The sequence below is a fragment of the Aquarana catesbeiana genome, linkage group LG10, assembly GCF_042186555.1.
Source record: "Aquarana catesbeiana isolate 2022-GZ linkage group LG10, ASM4218655v1, whole genome shotgun sequence".
In the NCBI taxonomy this organism is placed as follows: Eukaryota; Metazoa; Chordata; class Amphibia; order Anura; family Ranidae; genus Aquarana; species Aquarana catesbeiana.
In genome coordinates this window covers 31463589-31485964 of record NC_133333.1, presented here as the reverse complement: position 1 = coordinate 31485964, position 22376 = coordinate 31463589, and the positions used below count along the sequence as shown (strand labels likewise).

General features: G+C 43.4%; 1 protein-coding gene across 2 annotated transcripts; it reads right to left on the bottom strand.

The window, feature by feature from the left end:
* Positions 1 to 1303: 1303 nt before the first annotated feature.
* Positions 1304 to 21882, bottom strand: LOC141110540 (phospholipase A2 inhibitor and Ly6/PLAUR domain-containing protein-like). 2 transcript variants are annotated; one of them, XM_073601932.1, is made up of 5 exons: positions 21735 to 21882; positions 15148 to 15279; positions 12505 to 12666; positions 5656 to 5799; positions 1304 to 2854 (listed from the first exon to the last, which is right to left on the bottom strand). In XM_073601932.1, the coding sequence occupies exons 1-5, from the start codon at positions 21781 to 21783 to the stop codon at positions 2724 to 2726; spliced, it is 618 nt and encodes a 205-aa protein (XP_073458033.1). In that variant the 5' UTR covers positions 21784 to 21882; the 3' UTR covers positions 1304 to 2723. The 2 variants fall into 2 exon arrangements, with proteins under 2 accessions (XP_073458033.1, XP_073458034.1); XM_073601933.1 differs by lacking the exon at positions 5656 to 5799.
* Positions 21883 to 22376: the final 494 nt, after the last annotated feature.

Sequence of the window (22376 nt, the reverse complement as noted above, 5' to 3'; positions counted from 1 at the left end):
TTCCACTAGATTTTAGTTAGGGGTATCAGAGTAAAGGGGGCTGAATACAAATGCACCCCACACATTTCAAATATTTATTTGTAAAAAAAATTGAAAACCATTTATCATTTTCCTTCTACTTCACAATTATGTGCCACTTTGTGTTGGTCTATCACATAAAATCCCAATAAAATACATTTATGTTTTTGGTTGTAACATGACAAAATGTGGAAAATTTCAAGGGGTATGAATCCTTTTTTAAGGCACTGTACATTGTTTACATAGTTTGTAGATGCTATAACTTTTGTGCAAACCAATTAATATAGACTTATTGGGATTTTATTTTTTTTTGCCAAAACTATGTAGCAGAATACATATTTACCTAAATTTATGAATACATTTTTATTTTTGAATTTTTTTTATTGGATGTGTTTCATGGCAAAAAGTGAAAAATATATATTTTTTTTTTTGCAAAATTGTCAGTCTTTTTTTGTTTATAGCGCAAAAAATAAAAAACCCATTTGTGATTAAATACCACCAAACGAAAGTTTTATTTGTGGGAGAAAAAGTAAATACATCTCATTAATGGACAGTGATGTATGACTGCGCAATTGTCAGTTAAGGTAATGCAGTGCCGTAAAGCAAAAAATGGTCAAGTCTGCTCTTGCCCCTAGACATTGCTGCACCATATAATGCAGACGCTGCTTGAACCTTCCAGCCCTTGGCGCTGAGACCCCTTTAACATTGGATTGTTTTGCAGGCGCTATAGCGTTAAAAATAGCACCTGCAAACTGAGGGCTTCCACACTGGAGCGGTGCGCTGGCAGCAGCTTCTTTGGAGCGGTGAAGGAGCGGTGAACTCACCGCTCCTCCACCGCTCCTCCACCGCTGCTCCCCATTGAAATCAATGGGGCTGCGCTGCGATACCGCTGGCAAAACGCTGCTCTGGCAGCGTTTTGCGGGCGGATTTAACCCCTTTTCGGCTTCTTACGGGGGGGGGGGGTTAAAACCTCTGCCACTAAAACGATGGTAAGGCAGTGCTAAAAATAGCGCCACTTTCCCGCTGACACCGGTGGTGGCACAGTGTGAAAGGGGTATAAGAACTGGAAAATTGTTTAAAGGCATCGGTCAGCCGGCCACCTTCTCCACCGCTCTTCCTCTGAGCTCATGAAGGGCGGGGATGGTAAATCGTCTGCAGGTCAAGTGGTTAATCAGTTTCGTTTTTAGGATTACATATGCTTTAAACAATTTAATGATTCCGTTTTTTTGTTTATTTAAACTTATATATAGAGGTTTTCTGTAGCACAATGAGACACCAGAGACAATTGGGTTGCAGAGTAAAGTATTGTTTTATTGAAGCTCATAGCTCAAGACAGTGTCCAGGTACAATATCTTGGCGGTTACAAGAAGGTGCATTTCTCTAGCGGTTGCAAACATATAGCAAAAATTTTTCTGCATGAAAGATCAATTCATCAAAGGCCTAAAAGTCTACCAGCAGTCAAATAAAAGTTTATAACCTAACATTAGAAAGCATTAATAGGCACCTCTAGGTTCTTCACCTGGATTGGTGTGCTTTGGGCTTAGGGGCTCCTCCTGGAGTATCAAGGTGGAAGTTGGTACTACATGCATGCACACCGTGGAGCCGTATATCACTTTCCTAAATCAGTTGACAAAGTTTCACACACTGCAGGTTTGCTTTAGGGCAGATTAATAAAGAGTAATAAATGTCCACCATACTGCTTCTGCCACCCCATCAAAGGTTTCTTCACAGTAATGCCCCGTACACATGGTCGGACATTGATCGGACATTCCGACAGCAAAATCCTAGGATTTTTTCCGACAGATGTTGGCTCAAACTTGTCTTGCATACACACGGTCACACAAAGTTGTCGGAAAATCCGATCGTTCTGAACGCGGTGACGTAAAACACGTACGCCGGGACTATAAACGGGGCAGTGGCCAATAGCTTTCATCTCTTTATTTATTCTGAGCATGCGTGGCACTTTGTCCGTCGGATTTGTGTACACACGATCGGATTTTCCGACAACGGATTTTGTTGTCGGAAAATTTTATATCCTGCTCTCAAACTTTGTGTGTCGGAAAATCCGATGGAAAATGTGTGATGGAGCCTACACATGGTCGGAATTTCCGACAACAAGGTCCTATCACACATTTTCCGTCGGAAAATCCGACCGTGTGTACGGGGCATTAGAGCTGTGAAAATATGGAATAGAATCCCTCCAGAGTTGGTTCTTGCCAGCTCAGTAGATTGATTTAAGAAAGGCCTGGATTTTTTCCCTAAATGTACATAATATAACTGGTTACTGACATTTATAGGTAAAGTTGATCACCGGAATATCCGATTGCCTCTCGGGAGATCAGGAAGGAATTTTTTTCCCCTGCTGAAGCAAATTGGATCATGCTTTGCTGGGGTTTTTTGCCTTCCTCTGGAAATTGCCTAGTGCACTTGGGACTAGAAACCAACTTGTGGGCTACCCTCACTAACGTTAGGCTAAATAGAGGACTTGGACTGCTTCTTTAAAGTAATGGTAGCACCAGCCCTACTACCAATGTCTCCAACATGATGGTTATTGCTCAGCAATGCAAGTGTAACCCACAGGAGAGAGAAAGCAAGAAGGAGAGAAGAGGTGGTGACCTCCAGTATGTTGGGCAGGATCAATGTAAAGCAAATAACTGAATTACTACACAGCTTTGTTAACTCTGCAATCCATCAAACTTTCCCCTTTATGGAGAGGGGAGTAGGGTGCAAGTGTAGTGTTTAGATAAAACCTGACTTCCTGGCAATCCGCCAAAGTTAAGCATGCATGCATACTCAGTGAGACAGCCTTGAATTGCATAGTCCATGGCCATTTCCCCTGCAAGAAAAAAAAAAAAAACTTAAAAGAAGAAATGTTAAAGGTGAACACATGATTTTAAAAATTCTGTAATTCAGTCTACTGCTAAGGATGTTGTGTAGTAATGAGCTGAGCTGCCCTGGGTTCGGTTCTATCAGGGTTTGGTAAACTTCAAAGAAACCCAACCCCATTGATATCAATGGGAGCCCAATCTGTCAAATTAAAAATGGCCATTTTCTGGGCTAATAAGCAAGAGGGTGTCAACAAAATAGCCTGGAGGTGATGGGGAGCACTGCCTTGGGGAACGTCTACCAAAGCAAAAAAAAGTTTTAAAAAAATATATTGGACAAGAAGCAGTAGACATGTGCACACTGAAATATTTCGTTTCAGAATGTCGTTTTTGTCCGAAAAATAAATTTATTTAGTTACTCCCGAAATTCGTTTTTATTTATTTTGTTTCGTTAAAAAATGCATTCGGCCGAAAATCCGAAATAATTAAGGTCGAATCTGTCATTGAAGGCTTATGGTGTCTGTCGAATGTTCTAAGAAGATTCGACGGAGCAGCTAAACTGTACGACGCCGCAATCGTACATTTCCGGTCGAATGTTCCGCCTACAAGCTATAGTAGAATTCTAATGTTGTATGACACTAGTAATAATTATATTTATTAATTATTATTACTAGTCAACCAACATTAGAATTATTCTATAGTCTATGGACGGAGAATTTGACCATAAATGTCCGCTCGCGGCGACTGCTTCGTCGAATCTTCATGTCGAATCTTCATGTCGAATCTTTTCTCTCTATGTCGAATAATCTTGGACTAATAGAGCTAAGGTTAGGCACATTCAACCACAGGTTCGATGGATACAGATCGCAATTGTCAGCGTTATGTCGAACCTCCTGTCTATATCGAACTGTTGTCGCAAAGAAAACAAAAATAAAGCATTTGTTTATGTCGGATCTTTTGGTTTTCAGATTTTGCATGTTTGTTATTGTTTGTTAAAATGATAACGAAAATTTGCCGTTTTACCGCCAGCGCCCGCACCGCCTCAGTGTGAAAGGGCTCTAAGATAATAAACCTTCTGCAAGAAGCTTCCTCCCCCCCTTCCAGCTCTCCCTAGATACTTACCTTAGTCTGATCTTGATCCAGTGGTGTACATGAGAGGCTCTCTCAGCTCTCCCCCTACTCACAGGCTCTGAGAAAGCAGGGGGAGCCATTGGCTCCTGCTGATGTCAATCACAACCAGTGGGGGGGGGGGGTCAGGGCTCAGGGCTCAGAAGTGAGCATTTTGATAGCATAAAACAAACACTCCTGCGCACAAGTGTATAACCAGACAGTATATAAATTGTGATGATAAATGCCACAGGCCTTGCTGCCCTCAAGGATAGGGATATCCTAATAGTCAAAAGAAAAAAGAAAAACAAGGGCGCACCAGCCTTGTGCATTATCCTTTGGATGTATTTTATTAAAAGTAGATAAAAAGAAAACTACTCACAAACATCTGTAGGAATCTTGCAATGTAATTCAGAGACTATTTACACTGCAAGATTCCTACAGATGTTTGTGAGTAGTTTTCCTTTCATCTACTTTTAATAAAATACATCCAAAGGATAATGCACAAGGCTAGTGCGCCCTTGTTTTTCTTTTCTCAGAAGTGAGCATGCATGAGTGCCCCCATAGGAAGCAGCTTGCTATGGGGGCACTCATCGTGGGGTGGGAGCCAGGAACGCCGGTGGGGGACCCAAGAAGAGGAGGAGATACTCTGTGCAAAACTATTACACAGAACAGATAAATATGACATTTGTTATTATTTTTATTTTTTTATTTGTTGTATCGGATTGAGGTCAGGTGCACAAAGCAAGGCCCATAAGGACATGGATGAGAGAGTTTGGGGTGGGGGAACTTGACTGGCCTGCACAGAGTCCTGACCTTAACCTGACAGAACACCTTTGGGATGAATAATGCCCCGTACACACGGTCGGACATTGATCGGACATTCCGACAACAAAATCCTAGGATTTTTTCCGACAGATGTTGGCTCAAACTTGTTTTGCATACACACGGTCACACAAAGTTGTCGGAAAATCCGATCGTTCTGAACGCGGTGACGTAAAACACGTACGTCGGGACTATAAACGGGGCAGTGGCCAATAGCTTTCATCTCTTTATTTATTCTGAGCATGCGTGGCACTTTGTCCGTCGGATTTGTGTACACACGATCGGAATTTCCGACAACGGATTTTGTTGTCGGAAAATTTTATATCCTGCTCTCAAACTTTGTGTGTCGGAAAATCTGATGGAAAATGTGTGATGGAGCCCACACACGGTCGGAATTTCCGACAACAAGGTCCTATCACACATTTTCCGTCGGAAAATCCGACCGTGTGCGGGGCATAAGAGTGGAGACTGCGAGCCTGGCCTTCTTGTCCAACATCAGCGCCTGACCTCACAAATATGCTTCTGGTCAAACATTCCCATAGACACACTCCTAAACCTTGTGGACAGCCTTCCCAGAAGAGTTGAAGCTGTTATAGCTGCAAAGGGTGGGCCAACTCAATATTGAACCCTACGGACTAAGACTGGGATGCCATTAAAGTTTATGTGCATGTAAAGGCAGGCGTCCCAATACTTTTGACAATATAGTGTATGTGCAGTATGTGGGCTTAAGAGCTCTCCCTCTTTTCCACCACAGATATGTGTTATGTGGGTGGAAAGCGTTTAAATTAATATTTTTTTTGTGCCTTCTAACACTTGAGTAGGTGTGTGTGCGGACATGTGCATTAGCAGGCTTGCTTGGATTAAAGGGTGTCAACATTACCTGGGCGAGCTGCAAGGCCACTGTAGTTTATGCACTGTAGCTGATCGCCAACACATTCTTGTTTGGTTGGTGTGCACGTGTCGGAGTTCTGCTTAAAGCAGACTGGGCATTTAAAACCGTTCGGTATTGTGTTTCCAGCCGGCACTTGACATTTCAGAAAAAGTAATTATAAGAAAGAAGGAAAACATAGTCAGCGACCAGCACCAGTAAGAAACCTCCATACCATTTCCCTAATATGACCCTAACAGAATCTGTAGTTGCGTTACAAGGAGAATCAGTTTTTCTGATGCGCCTAAAGACACATTGGGGTTGATTTATTAAACCTACCAAAGTGGATTTTCCCATATCTTTGTGAATAAGGTAAAACAGAGTGAAAATTCACTTTGCAAAGAATATCCAATTATGTGCAAGAAAAAAAAAAAAACAAGATTTTTTTGCTTGCATTTAGTTGGATGGTTAGTCAACACAACTTCAACTGCCAGCAAAATGTTGAGGCTGCAGGAATGTCAACTCTAGCTGTAGAGTTTGAGAGGCTGCACACCTTTCTTGGAGGGGATGATAAGGGACTATATACAAGATTTTAGTAATCGTTAGCAGTAATCAGCATGGATTCATGAAGAATCGTTTTTGCCAAACCAATCTATTAACCTTCTATGAGGAGGTGAGTTGCCATCTAGATAAAGGAAGGCCCGTAGACGTGGTGTATCTGGATTTTGTAAAAGCATTTGACACAGTTCCCCATAAACATTTACTGTACAAAATAAGGTCCGTTGGCATGGACCATAGGGTGAGTACATGGATTGAAAACTGGCTACAAGGGTGAGTTCAGTGGGTGGTGATAAATGGGGAATACTCAGAATGGTCAGGGGTAGGTAGTGGGGTCCCCCAGGGTTCTATGCTTATGAATTTGTTCATAAACGATCTGGAGGATGGGGTAAACGGTTCAATCTCTGTATTTGCAGACAATACTAAGCTAAGCAGGGCAATATCTTCTCCGCAGGATGTGGAAACCTTGCAAGAAGATCTGAACAAATTAATGGGGGAGGCGACTACATGGCAAATGAGGTTTAATGTGGAAAAATTTTAAATAATGCATTTGGGTGGCAAAAATATGAATCCAATCTATACACTGGGGGGAGAACCTCTGGGGGAATCTAGGATGGAAAAGGACCTGGAGGTCCTAGTGGATGATAGGCTCAGCAATGGCATGAAATGACAAGCTGTTGCTAACAAAGCAAACAGAATATTGGCATGCATTAAAAGGGGATTAACTCCAGGGATAAAACGGTAATTCTCCCACTCTACAAGACTCTGGTCCGGCCGCACCTGGAGTATGCTGTCCAGTTCTGGGCTCCAGTCCTCAGGTAGGATGTACTGGAAATAGAGAGAGCCCAGAGAAGGGCAACAAAACTAATAAAGGGTCTGGGGGACATTAGTTATGAGGAAAGGTTGCGAGTACTGAACTTATTCTCTCTGGAGAAGAGACGCTTGAGAGGGGATATGATTTCAACGTACAAATACCGTACTGGTGACCCCACAATGAGGATAAAACGTTTCCGCGTAAGGGAATTTAATAGGACACGCAGCCATTCACTAAAATTAGAAGAAAAGCGGTTTAACCTTAAACTGCGTAGAGGATTCTTTACTGTCATTACTGTCTTTACTGTCAGAGCGGCAAGGATGTGGAATTCCCTTCCACAAGCAGTGGCTCAGTGGGGAGCATCGATAATTTAAAAAAACTTTTATATAAGCACCTGAACGACCACAACATACAGGGATATACAATGTAGTATTGATATAAAATCACACACATAGGTTGGACTAGATGGACTTTTTTTTTCAACCTCGACAACTATGTAACTATGTAACACCGCCCCTCAAACTCGCCCACTGAGATCAATGGGGCCGCATCGCAACCACCAGCCAAAAACTTGGCGCACAATTATGGCACAGTCCTGCAATGTAAAATTGCCATGCAAATGAGGTGGAACAAATGTCAATGTAAAAAAGAGAGACAAATAATACCACAGTAGCGTACTAAATTAATCTACAAATCTCCTAAATATTAACATTGTGAAATGATCTACATAAAACACTCATACATAATGAAAAGTGTCCATATTATTATTATACAGTATTTATATAGCGCCAACAGTTTACGTAGCGCTTTACATATGGCATATCCAAAAAATATAGATGCTCCAACATATGCAAATCAATATGGTAATAAAGTCCAACTTAAAGTGATGAAAAGAAAGTGAAACAAAATCTCATTGATCCACCAAAATCCTTCACCAAAGTGATAGGTGCCAATTCCACTCTCTTAAGGATAAAACTCACCAGATGCTGTTGCCATTCACTCTCGTGTCTGGCAAATATTGCCTTATTAGATGTTATTGAAAAGCCGCTTATACACGCCAATCTCCATCCAGATTAATAAAGACACTCTCAATATGTGGGGATAGAAATTGAGACAGAGCCTCCAATAGTGTAAAAACACCTTAAGGTAATCAGTTTTTTTTAAAAGCAATGCACTTACATCATAAAAGATTCAAAATCGCTTTGTTAAAATTCCAAACATGCCAGGTGACTCAGTGTTGTGATCTCCTCATAGCTTCCTTCATACACATGGAGTCACCGTCTCAGCGTTGCCGTGTAGCCGCGTCCCAACACGTTTCGTCACTTCGGACTTTGTCACAGGGGTTTTTTACATTAACATTTGTTTCACCTCATTTGCATGTTTATTGAATATTAAGTGGCAGCACAAACAGGGATTTTTCATTAGCGCAGTGTGCACATATATATACATATAATGTAAAATTGCCATTTGGCAATTAACAAAAAAATAGTTAAAAAAAAAAAAAAAAACGATGTCAGGAGGGGGCAGTATCACCTCCTGAACACCCTGCTGCTGCTGCTAGACCACCCTCTGGAAAGCGATCCACCACTGACCTCTTTTCAGAGGGTGGTAAGCATTACCTTCTGTCTGAAAGTATCCAAAGTAAATTTTCTCTTTGAAGGGGGTAAGGGTAGAAGAACCAGGGAAAGCAAAAATATAAGCAGATTAAACTTCTGCTTGAGCCTAGGTGCACACTGATGCGGGTTTAAAATTGTGCGATTTCAAACCTGCATGTGAGTCCGACTTCGGGAGTGATTTCAGAGACATCTGTGAGGGGTTCCTGCACAGCTGTCTATTGAAATCGCCCCCAAAGCGGCCCGATGTGAACGTGGGCTTAAAGTGACATGAAACCCTCAGTTTTTTAACCAAGTCCCTTCTAGAGCATTTTTTATTTTTAAATCTCCATTTTTTGGCTATAAAATCGGTTGGTGAAATTCGTCATGTCAGGATATTTGATCGAAAGCCTATTTTCAGAAAAAAAATACAATTAAATACATTTTAAAACAGATAAGCAACATATAACAATCCTTTTTCTTTTTTTTTTGTAAAATCTAAAAGAAGGGGTTGCACTTGTGTGCTTTATTATATATATGATTGTATTTGGAGATTATTGAATATATTTTATGAATTTTAGTGCAAACAAACACAATATAATACTCACATTTTTGAGTAAACAGATACCAAACATGTCGAATCTTAAAATTGTTTGCATCCCTGGTATCAAGAAAAATGACGGTACACAAAAAGCTCCATAGGGCGAAACGCGTCAGTGCGTGACTTGGACGGAGCCAGGCTGAATCTGCTTTCATTTATATTACATATTATGTGATTACAGTACATTTATGGACTTTGAATTTCATCACCAATAACAATTTGTGTGTTTTATTATACATGATTGTATTTAGAAATTATTACTATTCACTATATTCAGGGTTGCGTTGAACCATTCTATATTATGGCAACAGAGATGTAGTGAATATTGCAGCCTGAGCTCTATTTTTTTACCTATGCCTGGGGGGACCACTTAATAACCACTTCCTGACTGCGCTATAGCTGAATGACGGCTACAGCATGGCCGGCTAGTTCTGGGAGGCCGTCATATGACTGCTGATCACAGATTGAGGTAAAGAGCCAATCTTTTCCCACGTGATCAGCTGTGTCCAATCATGGCTGATCACAGATGTAAATAGAATCCGGTTATCGGCACTCCTTTCCTCACAATGACAGCATTAGGAGAACAGAAATCTGTTTATCAGTATACACTGATTATCATTGTCCTGATTATCATTGTCCTGATTATCAGTGCAGTCCCAACAGTGCCCACCAGTGCTGGCAATTTGTGCCCACCAGTGCTGCCAATCAGTGCCCATTAATGCCTCCTCATCAGTGTCATCTAGCAGTGCCACCTATCAGTGCCCACCAGTGCTGACTATCAGTGCAGCCTCATCAGTGCCTCCTCATCAGTGCCCACCAGTGCCACCTCATCAGTGCCCATCAGTGCAGCCTATCAGTGCCCAACAATGTCCATTTGTGCAGCCTATCAGTGCCCATTCGTGCAGCCTACCAGTGCCCATCAGTGCAGCCTCATCAGTGCCCATTAGTGCAGCCTCATCAGCGCACATCAGTGCAGCCTTTTAGTGCCCATCAGTGTCCATCAGTGAAGCCTATCAGTGCAGCTTCATTAGTGCCCATCAGTGCAGCCTATCAGTGCCTACTCATCAGTGTCCACCAGTGCCACCTCATCAGTGCCCATCAGTGCAGCCTATCAGTGCCCAACAATGCCCATTTGTGCAGCCTATCAGTGCCCATTCGTGCAGCCTACCAGTGCCCATCAGTGCAGCCTCATCAGTGCACATCAGTGCAGCCTCTTAGTGTTCATCAATGTCCATCAGTGAAGCCTATCAGTGTAGCTTCATTAGTGCCCATCAGTGCAGCCTATCAGTGCAGCTTCATCAGTGCCCATCAGTGCAGCCTATCAGTGCCTACTCATCAGTGACCACCAGTGCCACCTCATCGGTGCCCATCAGTGCAGCCTATCAGTGCTAATAAGTGCCCATCAGTGCCCACAAGTGTAGCCTTATCAGCGCACATCAGAGAAGGAGAAAAATTATATTTATGCAAAATAAAAAAAAAAAAAATGAAACTTTTTTTTACCCAGATTGATTGGTCTTTATTCATTTATTTAGCAAGAAATAAAAACCCCAGTAGTGATTAACTACCACCAGAAGAAAGCCCTATTTGTTTGAAAAAAATGATAAAAACGTTGTTTGGGTACAATGTAGCACGACCGCGCAATTGTCATTCAAAGTGTGACAGCGCTGAAAGCTGAAAATTGGCCTGGGCAGGAAGGGGGTAAAAGTGCCCAGTAGGCAAATGGTTAAAAAAAAAAACCCAAAAAGTAAACGCCCAGAGTACTCAAACTTGGAGATAACGAGGTAGCACTCTAAGAGACCTTTCACAATGAACCACCCCAGGCGTCGGCGGTAAAGCGGCGCTATTTTTAGCGCCGCTTTATTGTCGTTTTAGCATCGCTTTTCGCCAGCTGGCGGGGCGGTTTTAACCCCTGCTAGCGTCCGAAAAAGGGTTAAATCCGCCCGCAAAATGCCACTGCATCGGCGCTTTCCCAGTGGTATGGCGGCACTGCCCCATTGTTTTAAATGGGCAGGAGTGGTGAAGGAGAGGTGGAGGAGCGGCGGAGGAGCGGTGGAGGAGCGGTGGAGGAGCGGTGGAAGAGCAGTGGAGGAGTGGTGGAAGAGCGGTGGAGGAGCAGTGGAAGAGCGGTGGAAGAGCGGTGGAGGAGTGGTGGAGGAGCAGTGGAGGAGCAGTGGAAGAGCGGTGGAGGAGCGGTGGAGGAGAGGTGGAGGAGCGGTGGAGGAGTGGTGGAGGAGAGGTGGAGGAGCGGTGGAGGAGCGGTGGAGGAGCGGTGGAGGAGCGGTGGAAGAGCAGTGGAGGAGTGGTGGAAGAGCGGTGGAGGAGCAGTGGAAGAGCGGTGGAGGAGCGGTGGAGGAGAGGTGGAGGAGCGGTGGAGGAGCGGTGGAAGAGCGGTGGAGGAGCGGTGGAAGAGCGGTGGAAGAGCGGTGGAGGAGCGGTGGAAGAGCGGTGGAGGAGCGGTGGAGGAGCGGTGGAGGAGCGGTGGAAGAGCGGTGGAAGAGCGGTGGAGGAGCGGTGGAAGAGCGGTGGAGGAGCGGTGGAAGAGCGGTGGAGGAGCGGTGGAAGAGCGGTGGAGTAGCGGTGGAGGAGCGGTGGAGGAGCGGTGGAAGAGCGGTGGAGGAGCGGTGGAGGAGCGGTGGAAGAGTGGTGGAGGAGCGGTGGAAGAGTGGTGGAGGAGCGGTGGAGGAGCGGTGGAAGAGCGGTGGAGGAGCGGTGGACGAGCGGTGGAAGAGCGGTGGAAGAGCGGTGGAGGAGCGGTGGAAGAGCGGTGGAGGAGCGGTGGAAGAGTGGTGGAGGAGCGGCGGAGGAGCAGTGAATTCACCGCTCCTCCACCGCTGCAAAGAAGCTGTTGGCAGGACTTTTTGTGAGGCCCTGCCAGCGCAGCGCCCCGGTGTGAAAGCACTCGGGCTTTCACACTGGGTTTGCAGCTGAGGCTTTTTTCAGGCGCTATGCGAGAACTATTTTTTAGCGCTGTAGCACCTGAAAAACGCCTCCACTGTGAAAGGGGTCTTAGTCAACCAAACTTTACTGCTGGGACCAAATGGAGCTTGCTGATTGGAAAGCAGAGCACAGAAGCATCTTCATTAGCAGGCTCCTTCACTATCCAATCACAGTGTTCATCAAGCTGTACTGTTCTTCACTGCAGCAGAGAAAAGTAAATGGCCACAGTATCTGGCAGAGGTGCCTGGATTGGAAAACTGATGAAAAGAATTACATCTCCCTCAGGCAGGTAAGAATATATGTAAACTGTACACCAAACTGTTTGCTTACACTCATGCTTAAAAAAAAGTTATACTTACTTTGGATTGGGTCTTTATTACAACCGTCTGTTTTATCGCAGCATTTTGAGAATACGGAAAGGTAAAATCCTTTTCCAGCATTTAATTCGAAACGATGTCCACAATAATCCTTGTAATCTACAGGGAAGCATCCTTTTTTGACTGTAGTGATTATGTCACCATCTAAAGGAAGTATAAACAAATACTCTATTAAACAGTTGCTAGGAATGTACTATATATATTATATAAAGTATTATGGTCAAGGTTAAAGAATAAAATAGTAGATGGTGATTTTATGTATACACTATACTGTCAAAAGTATTGGGACACCTGCCTTTACACGCACATGAACTTTAATGGCATCCCAGTCTTAGTCCGTAGGGTTCAAAATTCATTTGGCCCACCTTTTGCAGCTATAACAGCTTCAACTCTTCTGGGAAGGCCGTCCACAAGGTTTAGGAGTGTGTCTATGGGAATGTTTGACCATTCTTCCAAGAGTGCATTTGTGAGATGAGGCACTGATGTTGGAGGAGAAGGCCTGTCTCACAGTCTCCGCTCTAATTCATCCCAAAGGTGTTCTATCAGGTTGAGGTCAGGACAGTCAAGTTCCTCCACCTCAAACTCGCTCATCCATGTCTTTATGGACCTTGCTTTGTGAACTGGTGCACAGTCATGTTGGAACAGGAAGGGACCATGCCCAAACTGTTCCCACAAAGTTGGGAGCATGAAATTGTCCAAAATGTCTTGGTATGCTGGCTGACGCCTTAAGAGTTCCCTTCATTGGAACTAAGGGGCCATGCCCAACCCCTGAAAAACAACCCCACACTATAATCCCCCCTCCACCAAATGATTTGGAGGGGTGGTCCAATACTTTTGGCAATAAAGTGTGGATGAGCGAGTTTGACTGGCCTGCAAAGAGTCCTGACACCTCAGCCCAATAGAACACCTTTGGGATGAATTAGAGTTGAGATTGCAAGCCAGGCCTTCTCGTCCACATCAGTGCCTGACCTTACAAATGTGCTTCTGGAAGGATGATCAAACACATATATATACTGTATATATACAAATACATACAACTTCTGATATAGCTCAAACTTTTGGCTCACTGCCAGCAAAACCTTGTCCCTTAACAGAGTCCGAAGTCCCCATGTGCTCGAAGAAAAGGTCAGCACAGTCCAACAAGGTCTCAGTAGCCCATTCACTACAAGCATGTCCTGTTCTGCCTCACACCTGATGGACACCTGCTGATCATTGTATGCCCTTTTCAGCCCTCTACTGCAGGCAAGGCTACCCCTTAAGGGCCACTGGATGTGTAGTGAGGATTTAAGGCTATTTTCAACCCAAAAATCTTTCCAAGCCTTGGAATTCTGGGTCCCATATGAGGACTTAATAATCCTGGGAAAGCTGCAAATCAACCAGGGCCAAACAGAGACTGAATCCTATCAGATGTAGTGTCATTGTATTCGGGCAGCCACAGGTGGTGAGGATGCTGAATACAATAGCCGGCATTGGAGATTCCTCCATCTATGCTGTTTTCCATGGATAGGGAAATGGACTGACCCACACTGTAAAATATTAATTTATTACCTTTTATTACAGGTACTTATATAGCTCTGTCAATCTACGTAGCTCTTTACATATATATATTGTACATCCTCATCAGTCCCTGCCCTCAAGGAGCTTACAATCTAATATATGAGTCTATCATAGGTGAGCGCAGACTATTGTATTAAGGTGTGCACCTCAAAGCTCCAACACATATGCCTTTGTGATATATTAACCGCCCTCTTCCCCATTCATCATCCTAAAACAATGGGGGGGGGAGCAGGTGAGCACACAGGGGGACCTGGGCGGCAGAAAGAAAAGGAACTGGGACAAGAGGGGTGGCATACATTGGTACCAATCCCCTGTATTTTCTTCCCGTGGCAGCTGAATATCGGCAAGAGGAAGAGGAGGAGAAGCCTACTTTCAGCTGCTGCAGAAGAAAATACCACTCCAGTCGCCTATCCTGTTTAGGTTCTGGGGGTCGCCAAGTAAGGATCGCAGCTTACCTGTCACCTGCCCACAACTGATGGGTTGCCAACTCCAGGATTAGGGGTGTGCCCAGGCACACCTGGCACACCCCTTGCGCATGCCTAATGGGTCTATGTATGAAAAGATTTGTCGTGGGGATGTCTTCACCATTCACACAGGTGCAAAAGAATTATTACCGTTTTGTTTGTAATATGAATACCTCCTATGGTTGTCAGCTCCATCTAGTGGGCATAATGTGGTAATTGTTTTGGTTTGAAGTATTTTAGAAAATGGCCAATAGTTGGAGCTGACGATCATAGGAGATGATTAGAATACAAACAATATGGTGGTAATTCATTGTACCTGGTTGTAAACTGAAGATATCTGTAGGGCAAGTTTTTTACACATGGACCCCTCGTTTTCAGACATTTGAGTTTTTTTTTTTTTTTTTTTTTAAGAAAGACAGAAACACAACAATTTAACTTGTTAAATAATTCACGGAAAGGTGTCTTTTTTTAACTCACAAGCCTATATTACATTTGATACAAAAGGGACAAGAACTGTCATGACAGTTATACATCTTTTTAAATGTTCTCTAATGTACAGTATACTATATATATATATATATATTTGTTTGTTTTTTAATCTTACCCACGCTGTTCTGTTCAATTTGTGTTGCGCATTTGTAAGTATTTTTGTCACACTCTTCTATTTCCCCATCACAGTCATTTAGAGTTCTTCCTGGCTGAATGACTTTACAAGTGACACATTTCAGGGCATGGCCTACAAAACAAAATGCAGCATGTTACATCACACAAGACACAGAGAAATCCACTATTCAAATCTGCTTGTTTATCCTTCTATCTATCTATCTATCTATCTATCTATCTATCTATCTATCTATCTATCTATCTATCTATCTATCTATCTATCTATCTATCTATCTATCTATCTATCTATCTATCTATCTATCTATCTATCTATCTATCCCTCTATAATATATATATATATATATTTACAAAAATGTGAGGGGTGTACTCACTTTTGTGAGATGCTGTAAATTATAGAGGGATAGATATATCTATATATATAGATATCTATCTACCGTATTTATCGGCGTATAACACGCACATTCATTTTAGGAGGGAAGTTTCAGGAAAAAAACTTAAATTTTAAATAAGGAACTTTGAAGCAAAATAAGGGTCAGTGCCCATCTGCAGCCTCACCATTGCCATCAATGCAGCCTGATCAATGCCCATCTGCAGCCTCACAAGTGCCATCAATGCAGCAGCCTCACCATTGCCATCAATGTAGCAGCCTCACCATTGCCATCAATGTAGCAGCCTCACCATTGCCATCAATGTAGCAGCCTCACCATTACCATCAATGTAGCAGCCTCACCATTACCATCAATATAGCAGCCTCATCATTGCCATCAATGCAGCAGCTTCACCATTACCTTCAATGCAGCAGTCTCGCCAATGCCATCAGTGCAGACTGATCGTTGCCCATCTGCAGCCTAGAGGATACAGGGAGGGGGCGGGACGAGCGCCAACAGATTACATACAGTGAGAATCTCCTATGATAGACAGAACAGTGGTCCAATGGCAGCCCAGGAGACGGGACTTCTTATTACAGAGGCCGCCAAGTAAACAGGAGATTCTCCTGTATGTAACCTGACGGCGCTCTTCCCGCCCCCTCCCTGTCCCCTCCGAGGCAGCTAAAATTGAAGTGTTGGCGTATAACACGCACACGCTATTTGCACCCGATTTTCATGGTGAAAAAGTGAGTGTTATACGCCAATAAATACAGTATATATTTAGATATATCTATATATATCTATAGATCTCTCTCTCTCTCTCTCTCTCTCTCTCTCTCTCTCTCTCTCTCTCTCTCTCTCTCTCTCTATCCCTCTATAATATACAGCATCTCACAAAAGTAAGTACACCCCTCACATTTTTGTAAATATTTTATTCTATCTTTTCATGTGACAACACTGAAGAAATGACACTTTGCTACAATGTAAAGTAGTGAGTGTACAGCTTGTATAACAGTGTAAATTTGCTGTCCCCTCAAAATAACTCAACACACAGCCATTAATGTCTAAACCGCTGGCAACAAAAGTGAGTACACCCCTAAGTGAAAATATCCAAATTGGGCCCAATTGGCCATTTTCCCTCCCCGGTGTCATGTGACTCATTAGTGTTACAAGGTCTCAGGTGTGAATGGGGAGCAGGTGTGTTAAATTTGATGTTATCGCTCTCACTCTCTCATACTGGTCACTGGAAGTTCAACATGGCACCTCATGGCAAAGAACTCTCTGAGGATCTGAAAAAAAAGAATTGTTGCTCTACATAAAGATGGCCTAGGCTATAAGAAGATTGACAAGACCCTGAAACTAAGCTTGAACACGGTGGCCAAAACCTTACAGCGGTTTAACAGGACAGGTTCCACTCAGAACAGGTCTTGCCATGGTCCACCAAAGAAGTTGAGTGCACGTACTCAGCGTCATATCCAGAGGTTGTCTTTAGGAAATAGACGTATGAGTTCTGCCAGCATTGCTGCAGAGGTTGAAGCTTTGGGGGTCAGCCTGTCAGTGCTCAGACCATACGCCGCACACTGCATCAAATTGATCTGCATGGCTGTCATCCCAGAAGGAAGCATCTCCTGAAGATGATGCACAAGAAAGCCCCCAAACAGTTTTCTGAAGACAAGCAGACTAAGGACATGGATTGCTAGAACCCGACGTCACATGATGTCAGAAAGGTGCGTGGTCACCTGGTTACATCACCAGGTGGCCCCATCCTTGGCTATATAACAGCTGTCACCGCGAAAAGAAGGCAGCCGGCGGGACGCCTCTAATGGAGGCAGAGTTTTTTGTTCTTGGGACCGCCGGCGCCGTGATTGACGATGGATTTACATCGCGGGACACTTTTTTTTTTAAATAAAGGATTTGTCAAAAACTGTCTGCTGTCATTTTTACCTTTTTGACACTTTTTTGGTGAGTGGGTAGGGGTACAATGTACCCCTACCCATTCACATAGGGGAGGGGCAGGATCTGGGGGCCCCCTTGTTAAAGGGGGCTTCCAGATTCCAATAAGCCTCCCACCCGCAGACCCCCACAACCACCGGGCAAGGGTTGCCCTAGATAGTATAATTTTCTGCAATACCTTAATGATATCATGTTTTATAAATAGACCCCTATGTGTCTAATATTAATGACCAAGTAATGTCCCAGGTATTTCCAAAGTCAATCCACAGTCATCTACTTGACCTAATGTGAAGCAATTGCAGTTCCAAATCCCAGGTGACGCCCTCCAAACCTTTTCAGAGAAAATTATTTTAGCTGAACTTATTCTAAAAAAAGTGAAATCTGTTGTTCTCCCCTTGTATAGGGGGATCCAATAGGGATAACCCGTACACCCCCTGGTTCGGTTCGCACCAGAACACCGCGAACAGGCAAAAAATGTGTGCGAACACGCGAATACCATTAAAGTCTATGGGACACAAGCGTGAAAAAGCAAAAGTGCTAATTTTAAAGGCTTATTTGCAAGTTATTGCCATAAAGTGTATGGGGCCCCGGGTCCTGCCCCAGGGAACATGTATCAATGCAAAAAAAAAGTTTTAAAAACGACCGTTTTTTCAGGAGCAGTAATTTTAATAATGCTTAAAGTGAAGCAATAAAAATGAAATATTCCTTTAAATATTGTGCCCGTGGGGTCCCCTTAGTCTGCCTGTAAAGTAGCACATCTTTCCGATGTTTATTACAGTACCACAGCAAAATGACATTTCTAAAGGAAAAAATGTAATTTAAAATTGCTCACGGCTGTAATGTATTGTCGGCTCCCTTCGGGTTTGGTATGGATATTAAGGGGAACATAAAAAAAAATATATTTTTTTTTAAATGGCGTGGGGGTCTCTCCCAAAATCCGTAACAGGCCCTTCAGGTCTGGTATGGATTTTACAGGGGAATGGCATGGGGTCCCCCTCAAAATCCATAGCAGACTCTTATCTGAGCAAGCAGCCATGGCAGGCCAGGAAAGTGGGACGAAGAGAGAGTGCCCCCCCCCCTGAACCATACCAGGCCGCTTGCCCTCAACTTGGGGAGGGTGCTTTGGGGTCCCCCCAAAGCACCTTGCCCCCTTGTTGATGGGGACAAGGGCCTCATTCCCACAACTCTTGCCCAGTGGTTGTGGGGGTCTGCGGGCGGGGGGGCTAATAGGAATCTGGAAGCCCCCAGATCCCACCCCCCATGTGAAAGACAATTCCTTTATTAAAAAAATGTGTCCGGCGATGTCAATCCATCTACAATCATGGCGCAGAATAAAAAAAGCTCCGCCTCGATGGGAGGCGTCCCGCCAACTGCTGTCTCTTGGCTGTGACAGCTGTTATATAGGCAAGGGCAGGGCCACCCGGTGATGTAAACGGGTGACCCCACCCCCTCTGACATCACAATGTCAGAAGGGGGCGTGGTCACCCGGTTACGTCACCGGGTGGTCCCGCCCTTGCTTATATAACAGCTGTCACAGCTAAGAGACAGCAGTCGGTGGAGCTTTTTTTTAAAAAAAATTTTCATATTTTTCAGGTCCGTCGGCGCCGTGATTGAAGATGGATGGACATCGCGGGACACTTTTTTTTTTTAAATAAAGGAATTGTCCAAAACTGTCTCCTGTTGTGTTTACTTTTTTGACACTTTTTTGGTGAATGGGTAGGTGTACAATGTACCCAATGCCCATTCACATAGGGGGCAGAGTATATGTGTGTGTGTATATATATATATATATATATATATATATATATATATATATATATATATCAAATACACTGCCACTAGTTAACTAACCTGCCTGCCTAATCTAGCTCAAACTATCTCTGTCCACACACTATACACAGCTTCTATGTAAGCAGCCTCATATAGTGTGGGGTGTGGACTTAGTCCCCCTGAGCCATGATTGGCCAAAGGCACCCTGCCTTTAGCCAATTATGGCTCTCTAAGCAGAGAGCGCTGTGATTGGCCAAAGCATCCAGGTCAGGTGCATGCTTTGACCGTTCATCAGACATCACTGCACTGAGATCTCGCAGTGCATTATGGGGCATTCTGTAGGTGCTTGAATTTGCAGCGAATGCCCCATAAATTTCGAAATTCGACGTACAGGCAAACACCGACTCGAACCACTCATCTAGCTGAGTTCATTCTAGGCTCATCCCTAGAATCTAATAGTGAGGAATTCTTATCTCATTCTTCAGTCCCCCAACAGCCAGAGCTCAGGTCATGTTCTGCCCCATCCTATTTGGTCAGGCATTTTAATTTCATCAGGTGGAATTTAGGACCAGTAGTCACGAGACAGGCAGAGGCCAGCAAAAAGCGTGGCATAGTGGAACTGATCCACACTACCACAATCAGCGGGCAGGAAGCCTGCAAGTCATACTTTCTATTACTTCCCTTCTAGATGGGCATTATAGTTTGCATGTTCGTGAGGACAGCCAGATTTCACTTTTTGGGCACCCCAAGGATGGGCTTTATAGCTTCTTCTCATTGATCATTTCAGCTGTTCCTCCCAGAACTGGAAAAAGTTCTGCTCTGGCCAAAACCTCCGCTCCAAGCCACTCACCAGTTATGATGGCCCCTAAACAATTAAAAGGTCAAATGCACTCAATGGTCCCTTCATGTCCATTGCTGGGTCATTATTACTTCTCTAACTCTCTGGCAATATGATTCTGGTTTTGAATGAAAATATTTGGCACAGAGGTAGATTTTTAAAGTGGAACTAAACCCCCTTATCATTTTCAGCCAAGGAGGCTGCCATTTTGGCCTCTGTTTGATCTTCAACTGCCATTATACTGCACATGTGATCAGTTATGACACCAACCATTTGATGGTTTGACAGCTTGGCTGAGAGGACGAGCAAATTTGATAGTCAGCATTCACAGCATGCCGGTAAAGTAACTGTTTTTTTTTTTACTGTTAAATTGATGGGTTTAGTTCTGCTTTAAGCTCTGAATGGAACTGATAAAAGGTTCAAGGCTTAGTTTACACAGACCTAGGGCACTCTACTTGCAGCCACGCTACTTGAATTTTCAACTCTCATTGGAAATACCTAAAAATAACTGTCACTTATCCTGGTTTGTAAGAGCAAAACTAAACCCATCTATTTAACAGTTTCAAAAAACAGTTGCATTCCCAGGAGCGTGCCAGGAATAAGAGGGTTTAGTTCTGCTTTAACTTTATGGATTAAGCTGATTTTGTGGAATGGATCACTGTGTAGACTGACCTTATAATGGGATAATTACTTGGTCATTATTATTAGATACATAGAGAAAGGATCCCCTCTGCAGCTGCTGGCAGGGTACAGGCTTTTCTACTCAGGATCTGGCTCATGTTTAAAGAAAACAAACTGTAAGATTTTGCACACTATTTTTTTTATGCACTTGGAATGTATTTAGCTAATTTAAACTGAAAGTTAAATTACATTTTGAGATTGAACAAAAGGCACATACCGAATCAAATTAATGCAACTCTGTGTTCATTATTGCGATTTATTACACTATTACATTACCTACACCAGCCATTTTCAACCAGGATTCTGTGGAACCCTAGGGTTCCTCCAGGGGTGGCTAGGGGTTCCTTGATCTGTGGCTAACTGACCTCCCTTCTGATGGTGCCCACATAGTTCAAGGTGCAACCCCACTTGGCCGAGTCAACAACCTCAAGGTTGTCCTTCTGGCCACCCCTGTAAAAGGATGGCATTCTTCCCACTTACCACCATCATTGTAAGGGACATTTTTCCCATGATCTCCAATGGACTAATCTTACCAGGGGTTCCCTGAGACCTGAATATTATTTCAAGGGTTCCTATGGGGTAAAAAGGTTGAGAAAGCCTGGCCTACACTATTGAACTATTATGCAGCACTTGACATATTGTCCCTGCCCTCGAGGAGCTTCAATCTAAGCTCCTTATTTTACATACTAGGGCCAACTTATGCAAGAGCTGTTTAAGCCATTAGCATGTCTTTGGGGTACGAAGGAAAACCCACACAAGTACAGGGAGAACCTTGGAACTCCATGCAGGTGGTATCCTGGTTGGGATTTGAACTGAGTAGCCTAGTGGTGCAAAGCAGGAGTCCTAACTACTAAGCCACCCTATAGCATAACATGTTAGAAATTCACTCATGCAGACCTGTAAAATTACAGAAAGGTAAATGTTAGAAAAAAATAATACTTCTTAATAATTTGTTACCTGTAGCAATTACGCCGCTGAAGATTAAGAAGGCAAGGATGTAATTCATGGTTATGGAAACCGGAATTCAGATTTGTAGGTTGTTGAGTTGATTAGACAAGTCTGCTCACTCCTGTGTAATGGATATCCGCAGCATTGGTATTTATATATTTTTGAGTGCCCTGTTATGCCAGAACTTAAACAATTCTTGGCAAAAGCCATAGCCTCTTAATTACATTTTGGGAGAACTGTTTATCTATGTAAGCAATGACGTGTAAAGTTTGAACACCTGTGTGGAAACAAGAAGAATTGGAACCCTTTATGACTTCCTTTGAAGCAGGTAGATATTCATCATATTTACTATTTATACTTTGCCCAAGGCAATTGGATCAGAAGGGTGTTCTGCAGATGGCATACTGAAGAAGGTCTTCAGAAGTGGATAATATCAGTAATATATGTGGGCTCTCTGTGTCACCAATGGTGGACAAAGGCATCCTTAAAATAGATATAAACCCAAACAGTTTAATTTGATTAATTTTGATAAATTTGATTTTCTGCTTGTGCCATTAGCTCAAAGCTCATAGATAGCTATTACAATGTGAGAAGTGACCATTAGCATCTTCTCATTCAGTGTGATACCTTTGTAAATAATTAATGGTGCAG